The 11,440-nt window shown below is 51.8% G+C and overlaps 1 protein-coding gene across 1 annotated transcript in view; it reads left to right on the top strand.

Moving 5' to 3' along the window:
• Pax5 (paired box 5) overlaps positions 1 to 11,440 on the top strand; it is a 176,961-nt gene that overhangs the window by 139,508 nt on the left and 26,013 nt on the right. Inside the window, exon 8 of the mRNA XM_055605267.1 lies at positions 197 to 298. Within this exon, the coding sequence (XP_055461242.1) occupies positions 197 to 298 (102 nt within the window). The remainder of the gene's footprint in view (positions 1 to 196; positions 299 to 11,440) is intronic.

The raw sequence follows: 11,440 nt of genomic DNA, 5'->3' as shown, positions 1-11,440 counted from the left end.
GTGTGTGTGTGTGTGTGTGTGTGTGTGTGTGTGTGTGTGTGTGTGTGGTGTATGAGCATGCATGGATGACATGGGGAATGGGGCATGCCGGTGTTCAGTGTCCAGAAGTGACAAATACACAGGATGTCCAGGAGCTGTGGCCAAGTGGCAGTCTGCAAAGATGCTCACCCTGTGTTCTGTTGCTCTGATTCTTCAGGCCGCGACTTGGCAAGCACGACCCTCCCTGGGTACCCTCCGCACGTCCCCCCCGCTGGACAGGGCAGCTACTCTGCACCGACGCTGACAGGGATGGTGCCTGGTGAGTTTGCACTGTCGGCATCTCCGCGGCAGGCGGCAGATGGGGTTGCTGTGGGAGGGCACCCCCTGCCCCAAAGCAGCCAGGTGGCCTCCGTGCTTCTGAGAAGTCGACCTGAATAAGTCAGCAGAGGTTGGCCCAGCCCCTTCTGCAGCTGGGTGTGCAGTGGGGCCAGAGAGCTGTGGTTGCACTGGGGAGGGCACTGGGGAAGAGGTCCTTGTGTGACACTTAAGAAGTCCCTTGTCAGCCAGACTGGACGCTAGAACCCAGAGGGGCGCAGGGCCAGCTAGTGGGGCACTTCCCTAACCTTCCTTCCCTCCCCCAACTTCTCCTTTACTCCCCAACCTGTATGACATGGACCACACAGAAGCCCCCAAGGTGCTCTTGGTGGCCTTGTCCCTTGAGTTTGAGCACAGTAAGTTTTCAAGGCAGACAGGTTGCTGACTACCGAGTTTGTCGTTTGATGCTAAACTGAACACCATTAAAACTTGTTCCCCAGTTCTGACACCAAGAGCAAAGATCACCGTTCCTTCAGAGTTCCCTTCCCTCCCCATCCCACCCATTCTGTGGACCAGGGTGAGTCTACAAGACCAAGGGGCTCAGTCCTTTACTCTGGAGGTCCACCCAGACGAGCTGAGCTTCGGGCTCTTCCTTGGGGCTATCCTGTTGAAGGTGTCCTAGTGGCCAGTTTGTAAACCCCAGGGCGTGAACTCTTGGTGGGGACTTGAATAAGCTGGAGTGTAATGCAAGTATCCTGCAGGTATATAAGGCTTCGTGTGTGTGCGTGCGTGTGTGTATGTGTGTGTGTGTGTGTGTGTGTGTGTGTGTGTGTGAGAGAGAGAGAGAGAGAGAGAGAGGCTTCACGTGGCAACAAGTGGAGCAGGTGAGGGCACAAGCAAGTGGGGTTCCCACACTGCACACCCTGGCACAGAATGCCAAGGAGCCCCAGAATTCAAAATTTCATCCTGGCCTAGCTGTGTGCGCAGTGCATTTAACAAGGTAGGAGGACGAAGCATATTTCATTTAACGGTTTGTTAGCTTGATTTATGCCTTTTAAATATGAGACATATGGGAAATGGCCTCTGTGAACACTCTTGTCCTGGGCCTTGCCAACACCAGGGAGGCCTGCCAGGTTGCACTGCAAAAGCTTTGCCTTATCTGCGGCAAGGATGGCCCGGTGGCAGCAAGGATGCCAGAGAGATGCAGGGTACAGGCTGAGGTGGTACGCACCACCACCTCACTCTTGGGCTCCTCATTGCCCAGCCTTTAGCAGTTAGGGTCACAGACCACACCCAAGAATGCCCCCTCACATTTATGTGGTGCTTTGTAACGAGCAAACTCCTCTCTCTGTGCTTAGAACAGCTCTGTCAGGGGGGCTGGCTCGAGGGTGTAACCGGTTCTCTAAATGGCTGGGACCCAAAGAAGTTAGCAGACTCCACGAAGCTGCCATTGAATGTGGCCCCAGCAAGGGGTGCTGCGCTGCCTGTAGGCTCTCTAAGCAGGGATTGCTGCAGTAGCCCCGAGTCCTGGGGCAGTTAGAGCTGGCGAAGATTACACCACCCCGACGGCCCTCCCAGAAACCGTCCCCTTAGCCCAGAGACCAAGTTGAGAAGCCAAACTTTCTCTGGCTTACCTAAACAGGACAGCTCCCGGACCCTGTCATTCCACCAGCCCTAGTTACCAGGCCCCCCACACAAATGGCTATGGGCCTGGCAGAGGCCAGAGCAGGATGGCAGGGCAGCTGCTTCTCGTCCAGTAGGGATGGCAGCAGGAATCACACAGCCGTGCAAAGGCACAGTCTCCAAGTCTCCTGCCTGGGAACACAGGAACTCTGGGACCCAGTCCCCTACCACAGGATTAAAGAGAGGAAATGAGAACTATAGTTGGGGAGCCTGCTGACCAGGACCCTGAATTTTTCCTTCTCTGCATCATCTCTCCCCTGATCCTGTCCCTGCTCCTCTTCCTCCTCCTGCCTAACTCTGAGCTTTCTCTTTTCCCACACCCACAGCACTTACTATGCCAGACAAAGACAGCTTAGTTCTTGATCCTCAGCATCCTATCTACTGTCGTGTCCTTTTTCTACATTGTCTCCAAACCGGTTTCTTGTATGGCCTGTGCCCTAGCACAGATGGCATTGCCTTTTAGCAGAGCAGTGGTCTGGCTACCCCCCATGTTTAGCCAAGGTCTGCCCTAGCTTGCTACGTGGGTTCTTCTCCCAGCCCTCCCTGTCACCCAGTCAATCACTCCTACCTGTCGGTGATCTTCAGTCCACGCCCTTGACTGGACCTCTTGGTCCCGCCTTGGTCTGTTGCAATCCAGCCGCACTCTTCAGGCCTGAGCACAAACATCACTACTCCACAAGCCTTCCAGGAGGGTCCCACCTGGGGCTGGGGCTTTGTGTGCCATCAGCCATGTGGCGCATGCTGTTCTCACTGGAACCTCCTAAGCCTGGGGGCCATCAGGGCACCAGCAGGCTCTAGGTGTTCTCTGAGAGGGTTGCCTAGAGGACAGAGGCAAGGCAAAGCAGAGAGGCCTGTGTTTTAATTTCCCGTGACAAATGGAAGAAAAAAAATCCCAAGGGCAGTGCTCAGAATGATGAGAACATTCTTCTCGTTCCTGTAACAAATGTAAAATCAGTATCACTGGGCCGCAATGCTGGTGCTGGCCCAGTCTTACTCCCTGGGAAGCGGCTGTCCCTCTCCTCCCTTGGCCAGCTTCTTCCTTGCTGGAGCTGCATCACCCCAAGGCCAAGTCGCCACATCACCCTTCTCTTCTCTCCAGTAAGGGCACTTGAACACTTGGGGCTCATGTGGGTAATCAAGGGAATTCATAGCTCAAGTTCCCAACTTAATCACATCTGTCAACTTCTCTCGGCATTTCCTCGTCAGGTTCTAAGAACCAGGCTGTGGCTACCCTGTGGTCCGTTAGAGGGCTTTGAGCTTGCATTTGTTCAGATTTCTGCTGCTTAACCTCTCAGGTTTCTAAGCCCACAAGGTATTTACTAGATGAGCTGCGCTTACCACAGCCATGAAGGGCCTGCTCGCATGTTCTGAGAAAAGAGTTGACAAGACTCCGGGGAAGCTGTTATCTGGTTTCGCGGCTCTGAGGTAGCCACACCAGGATGAATGGTTCTGCTGTGTGAATCAGTCTCTCATACTTGCCATGGGCCTGCAGTGCAATCTGCAGGGAAACCGGAAACCCCATGGCTCTTTGCCTCCATGGGTTTTAGGAAACGCTTGGCTGTCACTATTTCCCACACGTAAGTGGAGCCTTTCATTTATAACATTAGCTTTCAGGACACACAGAGGAGGGCTTGCCTCTAGGGCACACCCGGGCAGCTGATCTTCGGGGTGTGAAAAAAAATGCCTAATGTGTTCTGTATGGGGTGGCAGCTTGTTGGCATGTCCTGCATCCGGGCCCTGGTGTTGTTGAGGTACTATCTGCCCTTCCTCCTCCGGGGCATCTTCGTGTCTGCAGAGCATGGCATCCAATTCTCTGAGGTGTCTGCAGACCCTTTGCAGACCAGTTATATGAGGGAAAGCAAAGCCTGCATATTATCAGCCTAGGGTAGAGACAGTTTTCAGTTTTTATTTTCATCAAGTCTCAGCAAATGCCAAAAGTTTTGCACCAAAGATTCCACAGTATGTTGATCGGTGAGTAAGTACCAGATGCCTGCCTGAAGATATTTGTGCAACCTAACAGATATTGACATGGCATTTGGAGCTCTTAAACACCCTGGACTGTGGGGAGGGGAGCTCATCGCACTTTGGCTTCAGTGAGTCTGAAAACAAGGAAAGCTTCTTTGAGAATCATCCAAGGGATCAGGGGCCCCTTCCCCAGCCCCTCACTTGGCTCCTGCTTTGGAGCTTTAGGCAAAGGTACCAACAGTGGGAAGATGACAGTGTCCTCCTCTTCCCTGCACTGCGGCAGATGCAGAAGCGGGTAGACGGGAGGCCTGTCAGAGCAATATGTGCAAAGGACCATGGTCCATCCCTGTGGTCCCTACAGTCCCGGGCACTCTGGTAGTCCAGGACTGGGAGACAGTACTTCTAAAAGCCTTGCTTTTAAGTTGCCCACTGAAATAACAGTTTTTAGTCTCTTGATGAGGTGGTAGATGAGGACAAGGGGCAAAAGAGGCATATGGAACCAGAAGGGAAGTCTGGAGCAAGCTGCCAGGGTGGGGCAGGGGCAGCCTGTGCTTTGTCCCAGTGATGAGGGACCAGCTCCTTGGACTTCAGCCCCTGAGGCTTCCGCAGCTCCTCTCTGCCAGCCTGGCTGGCTCATTCACACCTTTCTGTTTCCCTACACAGACAAGTCTTCTCCAGGTCTTAAGTGTATTAACTTCCTGCTGCAGCCATAACAAACTGCCACAACCCAGTGACTTGAAAGAATGGAAACGTTTTCTCTTCCAGTTCTTGAAGTCAGAAGCCCGAAACAGTCCACCTGGGCTGAAGTCAGGGTGTTGACGGCGTTGTGTTTCTTTTGGACATTTTAGGGGGAGCCTGTTTTCTTTCCTTTGCTAAATTGTGGATGCCGTGAGCGTCCCTTGGCCTGCAGGCCCATTGTTTCGTGTTTAAGGTTGGCAGCGTTGCACACCTCACATGGCGCTGCCCTCCCTCTCTCCCTATCTTCCTCTTCTCCTAGGAGGACTACAGCACGTACCTCTGTCTTAGCACTCAGCCCAGGCTTTATCTTCAGGACGGTTCATCAGCAGCCTTAATTCTTCGTCTCTTAAGCCTTCACTTCTCTCTGCTATAGAATCCTACGTAGCTGTGTGCCCTGGGATTAGGATGTCAGGAGAGAAAGGATTGACTAACCGTGACTCTGAGTTCTGCTAGCCAGGTGTGAGGGTGAGGGCTGGGACCTGGCAGGAGGTGGGCAAGTTTAGCCAAGGGTTCCTGTGTGCTCTGTCATGTGTCACTCATGGGGGCAAAATGCATTCTGCACAGATGATGCAGGGGGAACGCTTTATCCCCACCCCGTGTAAAGACCCTTCCCACAATTAGATGGGAGCTCAGTGAACTGGACATGCTTCGAAAAGGCCCACAGAAGCCAGTAAAGACTTGGTGGAGACTCAGACGTCTGCTGGGAGGTTGAACCACGGCCTTCTGGGTGCTTTCTCTAGGGAATGAATGGCTTTTGCTCTTCAATCTGCAAGCTGAGTGCCATCCGCATCTTACCCGCTCCACAGAGGCTTTTCAGTGAGCTCTCACTGGGCCTTCTATGGGAACTCCGGCTTGGGCTGGGCCTGGGCCCCAGAGCGCACACCTGTTGCTTGTTTCTGACTCTTTGCTGCCCTCTTGTGGCCTCCAGTCATTCTGCCATTCTATGAATGGAGGAGGGAACTCGGACACAAACAGGATGAAGCCACAGGTGGCCCATTCACTTGTTTGTTTTTCAGGCATTTTCTAAGAAACAATAGTGCTGGTTCTGGATTCAGTGTGGCACTTCAGACCCAGTTGCTGCCCTCAGGGAGTTCACAGCCTAGTTTGGGAGATAGATTCAAAAAAAAAAAAAATCATCTCATGTTTTGTATTAAAAGTTATGGCATTGAGATGACTCATCAATAATACTGTTGTGCAAGCATGAGGACCTGAGTTCAATCCTCTGATCTCACATTAAACAAAAAGATCCAGGCATAGCGGCACGCACTTGTCATTCCAGATCTGGATGACAGAGACAAAGGATCCCTGGGGCCTGCTGGCCAGAGTACCCTGAGGGCAGCAACTGTGTCTGATGGACAGTGCCTCCTGGGGAACGACCCGTGAGGTTGTCCTATGGCCTCCACAGGCAATGAGGGGAGGCGTTTCAGAGGTCATTTGAGCTAGAGCTTGAAGACTGGATTTGGCAAGCAGAAATGCCCATTACTGTTTATTATCATCTGCAAGCCCAGGGGGACGAGAGCGTGAGAGGACCTGGCAGGAGCTGGGTCTCAAGCGTTGGAGGGCTAGAAGAGTAGAGCAGGAGAGGCCAGCCAGGCCTCTGCTGGCACTGCCCTCACCCCCTTGAATGCCAGGGCATGAGGCAGTGCTCTGCTGGAGGCCTGGGGCTTCTATGTCCTCCCAAGGTGTCCACAAGAATCCCAAGCAGCCCCATCTTATGTAAGTAAATCCACCCAGGTGTCTTTGGGCTTGGGGAAAAACTGGCAGTCCTCACAGGCTTTCTGAAGTCTTGCTACAGTTGAGGGGAAGGTGATACAAAAGCAAAAAATAAAAAACAAATAAAAAAGTTCGGTGGAGCCTAAGGGCCTTGTCTTGCATTCTGATTCTACCTCTCCAACTGTCAGACGTTACCCTCAGGACCTTGTGGCCTGATCCTGGGCTTCTTGCTCCTAAAACAGGAGACAGTGGGTGGGGAAACAGGACTTAATGCACCCTAGGGAGTTCCCTAGTTCTGCCACTCCAGGCCTGGTGTCCACACTGATGTCATTTGGCCAACCTAGGGAGCTCTGGAGTCCCATCATCTCTACTCTGAGTGGGCAGTAAATGCTTCCAAGCTCTCTTCATATTTGGGGCTATAAAATGATAAAGCCCCTCAGGGCTGCACATGGGACTTGGTGGAGGTCCTCCTGGGTGTCACTGAAAGAGGCTGAAGAAGTGAGGATCTTACCACACTTCCACTGGAAAGGGCCCCAAAGCTGCCTTGGAGGCAGGACGAGCTCTCAGGACCACCACACCAGGAATGGGTGCCCAGAAACTTGGGAATCTGGAACCTTAGGGAAATCTGCTAAGTTCTGCTCTATCAGAAGCATGAAGGTGGAGAAAGAACATATGCCAGGCCTCAGCAGGTTCTGGGAATCTGCTCACACAGGACAATCATAAAACGTCCCTAGCTTAGAAAGATTTCTTAGCCCAAAGCCAGGAATCCTCGTCCTGCCAGAAAGGCTACCACACTAGGGGAACTCGGAGCTGGTATATGAGGACACTTTGTCTTGAATGCTTCTCTGGATCGCAGCCAGTGGCCCCCAGCTCTCTGGCTCCTCTGATGGTAATGGTTGACCCAAGGCTCCAGTCATGGTATGTGAGGCTATGTTGAAATTCTGACCAAATTTCCACCCAAGGTTCCTGTCTGTTTCAGTTACTCTTCTATTGCCATGATGAGACACCATGACCAAGGAAGCTTACAAAACAAGCATTTCATTGGGAGCTAGCTTAGTGTTTCAGAGTGTTGGTCTGTTATCATCACGGCAAGGTAGTAGGCAGCAGGTAGAAAGTAGCTGAAAGGTCGCATCTGATCCACAAGTTTCAGGCAGAGGGGTGGTGGAGTGGGGGAAAACTGGCCTGCCGTTGGCTTTTTTTTTTCCTGCCCACCCTCAGTGACACACTTCCTCCAACAAGGCCACACCCCTCCATACTTTCTGATCCTTCCTGAACAGTTCCACTAGCAGGGGACCAAGCAGCCAAATATAAGAGCCTATGGGAACCATTCTGGTTCAAGCCACTGCAGACCGTCTACTGATGGTAGTCCTTGAAAGCAGTAAACGTTGTGATGGCCTTGTAGATCAAAGGACTACAGTCAGAATTTGCTTTAGATGGAATGAAAGCGTTTGTGGGAGTCCTGCACCCTGGATACATATGGAGCAGGTTGAGCCTGATGCCTTCAAGGCCCTCTCCTGCTGAGAGGTTGGAGTGTTTGGCTGGTACCGAGAGGAGCATAGAAGGCACATGGAGTTCTAAGGAGAATGGATGGTTTTGTTGGGCCTTCAGGTTCTAGGGCCTGAGGATCAAGTCAGATTCTGATGAGAGAGATTAGATTTGAGTACAGGACTGAGGAAGGACTGCCATTCTTAACCCCTGACCCCACAGTCACTGCAGAGCTGCTGACTCCAGGCCTAAGACTCAAGGCAGTCCTTCTGTGAATGCCTCCCAGTACCACTGACAACAAAAAAATAGCCAGCCAATAGGGCACATAGCAGCTTCCTCTGCCTACCTAACCAAGTCTTGCCTGGGGGCAAATAAGGAAGAGCAGATACAGGCCGAGCTTACCAGAGGATGGGATGGTACAGAGGAGGCTGCTGTCATAGAAGGAGTCAGACCAGGCAGCACCCACCACCTCTCTCCTGCCTTTACCGCCAGGGAGGGCCCAGGGCTCACACCAGCCTTGGCCCGCTAGACATCAGCAGTCTGCCCACTTAGAGCTGAGGAGCCCCACTCACTCCTGCCCGGCTTTCCTTCTGCATTTTTCTCACATTATCCATGTGTGTCAGCCCCTGCCATACTGGGGATCCTGCAGGCAGCCCTCCCTGCGGTGTCCCGTAAGACTGTAAACACGGGTGCAGGATCCCAGACAGGCCCTGTGCCAAAAGTCTGTTCCCTTTTCAGGGCTGGAAAAAAAAAAAAAAAAAGGAAAAGGAAAAAGTACTTGCCTCTAAAATTCAAAAAGAAAACTGGCAGGCTAGCATTAATAAACGCTGTGTGAAATGCCTGCACACTGCAGCATTAACCTTTATTAACTATTACATTTAATGCTCATAAAAATTTCATCACACTTGAAAACTATTTTAGATTAGATTGCCTCACTTTGTAAAAGTTCCCAAGTCCACACCGTGATTGCTAAGAAATCACAGCTCATCATTGCTCCTGTCACTCACGGTCAAGTGGTTCCAAAAGCAAGAATCTAAATTGAGGCTTTTTGTAATTTTAGAGCAGAAATTAATAATGCACTGTAATTATTGTATTGTAAGGTGCAAGGGCCTTCACAGGATGGTCCTAGGATGTCTGGGGAGGAGGAGTTTGGGAAAAAAAACTGGTTTCCTGTTAAACCCCATTGACCATGATGACTAAAGGCAAGGCATTCAGAAAATGAGGTGTCAGCAGCCCCCAGTTCATTCCGTCAGCTTACTGAAATCCTTAGAGCCTAGAGAGTGTGGTGTCACAGAAGCACAGGGACTCTGGGAACATACAGCAGAGATTTAGCCTGGCCCAGGGGGTTCTAGGCAGAAAGGAGGGAACAGGTGCTTCTGCAGAGGGTTGCAAAGATGAGACATACCACTGTCATTTTCAAAGGTGGGGAAGTGAGAAGCCAGCCAAAGCACTCAGAGGTATCTGTGCCACTGTCCCTGCGCATGGGAGGGACCCAGCAAGACGTCAGTGAAGGAGAGGCAATGAGCAAAAGAAGGGCCAGAACATGGGTGTACACAGAAAGGGCCCAAGACATGCAGCGCCCTGTCTGCACTCCAGTCCTTGATCTGGCTCTGGTCTCTGTTTTGACCCTTTGGCTCGCTGGCATCCACAGCCCCCTGTTTCCAAGGCCTTGTCAGCTGTCAGTCCTCAGCTGGAGCAGCCAATCCCTCTAGCTCAATGCACCTGAGACACTTCTCTCCAGAGCCCAGAGCCTGTACAGAGCAGTGGGAGTCAGTAAGGCTTGGCTTCTGCCCTCCGGGAGAAGCATGTTCCCAGATGAAACCAAACAACCACCCACCAGCTAACCTTCATGGTGTTGCCCATATAGAGGGCTGACACACGCTTGTTACCCTCGTTTCCACTGAAAGCGCCTTGTGAGAGTGGACTGTCCAGCCTAGTTCAGACGCAAGCTAGCCGCTTGGGTGGTGATGTGACTTGTTCGGACCCACTCCCTGGGCGACCTGGGAGCGGTCCAGGCTGAGCCAGATCTATATCTCCTACCTCAAGCTTCCCCAGCCTTGGTGCCCCTGGAGACTAAAAGGTTGTAGAGCCTATCTGATAGACACTGGGTCCAGGAGACGAGCGTGGCCTCCCTGGTGCTCCCCTGAGGCAGCCTTCCTGACCCAGGGAAAGCCCAGCCTGCTGGGGGGCTAGGGAGCTACTCTTCAGATTCTGAGATGGTCCTTCCCCCCCCCCCATCTGTCTGCCACTGTTGAGTTTGCTTTAGGCTAACCAACGCTTACTCGCACCCTAGGGCTTTGCCCATGGTCCGCTCAACCCCGGGCCACCAACCATGTTCTGCCTGCCAGCAAGCAGCTTTGGACTATGTTGGATTGTGTTTCCTGATTGCCTCTGGGGTCAGGCTGCGCCTGGAGCTCTTGGAAGAGGACCATGCCCAGTCCCAACACACAGCAGATGCCCGAGGGATCTAGGCAGAACTTACTTGATTACTACACTTCCTCACTTATCTAGCCAGAAATAGAGTCTAGGCTCAGGGTCCAGGGTGTAATTAAACAGGGCTGGAGCTCCACTTAATGGCTGCCCTGGTCCTTCCAGTATTTGCTCTGGCAGCTCTCTGGAAATACTGAAACAATGGCCCTTGTTACCCTCTGTTTGAGCTATTTATTTTTTTCACTTTTCCCTCCTTCCCCTCCCAGGGGACTTGCCTCTCGCCCTCATCCTTCATGTTTTCCCTTTCACTTGACTGTCACTCTCATTGTCCTCCTGGGGCCTGGAAGGCAGGGTGACAGGCAAGAGGAGCCCAACCAGACCAGGGAGGCTGGAAATATAGTCATTAATGGGAGCCCGAAAGCCCAGATGTCCTCCCTGAATGCGGGTAATTTGTTTTTAATGAAAAACCACGCGGTGACCCTGAACAAATGAATTTTCTTTATAAGGAGTCTATGTGCAGAGAAACAAATAAAGGACTTACAGGGAGACTTAAAGCCAGGCTTGAAAGGAAGGAAGAAGCAAGGAGAAAAAAAAAAAAAAAAAAAAAAGAGCAGGCGAGAGGAATGAAAGATTTTTAAAATGACCACTGTCTCTTCATATTCTTTTGTTTAAAGAACATCCCAGCTCAGAATTGCTTTGGGAACTGTCAGACCACAGTACAGGACAGTTGAGACCATCCTGAGACTTTTTCACCCAAGTGCAAAGAGTACAACCTCCCATTTACATGGATCCTATGGTTTCCAAGCCTCTGAGCATGATTGTTGGCCCCAGTTTACAGAGATGAAAACTGAGGCCCAGGAAAAGAGGTTGCTTTAGAGTCACACGGCAAGTGGGGATTCTGGATGGCAAAGGAAGGCCCACGTGGAGTTTGACTGCTAGACACACTGTGTTCATGTTTGGAAGTGGCTTTCTCTGTGAGGCAGCAGAGAAGGACTGTGGCCTGAGACAACCTTGCAGAAGCAATAGTGCCATGTCTATCCTGAGGGCCTGGACCAAATGCACTGGAACTTGGGGTCGGGGGAGGTGTCCCACTTTTCCAAGAACATGTCGGGTAAGGATTCACACAGAGAGA

Source organism: Psammomys obesus, unplaced genomic scaffold, assembly GCF_907164565.1.
Source record: "Psammomys obesus unplaced genomic scaffold, mPsaObe1.curated_primary_1811, whole genome shotgun sequence".
Classification (NCBI taxonomy): Eukaryota; Metazoa; Chordata; class Mammalia; order Rodentia; family Muridae; genus Psammomys; species Psammomys obesus.
The sequence above is the reverse complement of the archived record's forward strand: the minus strand, read 5'-3'. Positions and strand labels throughout refer to the sequence as shown.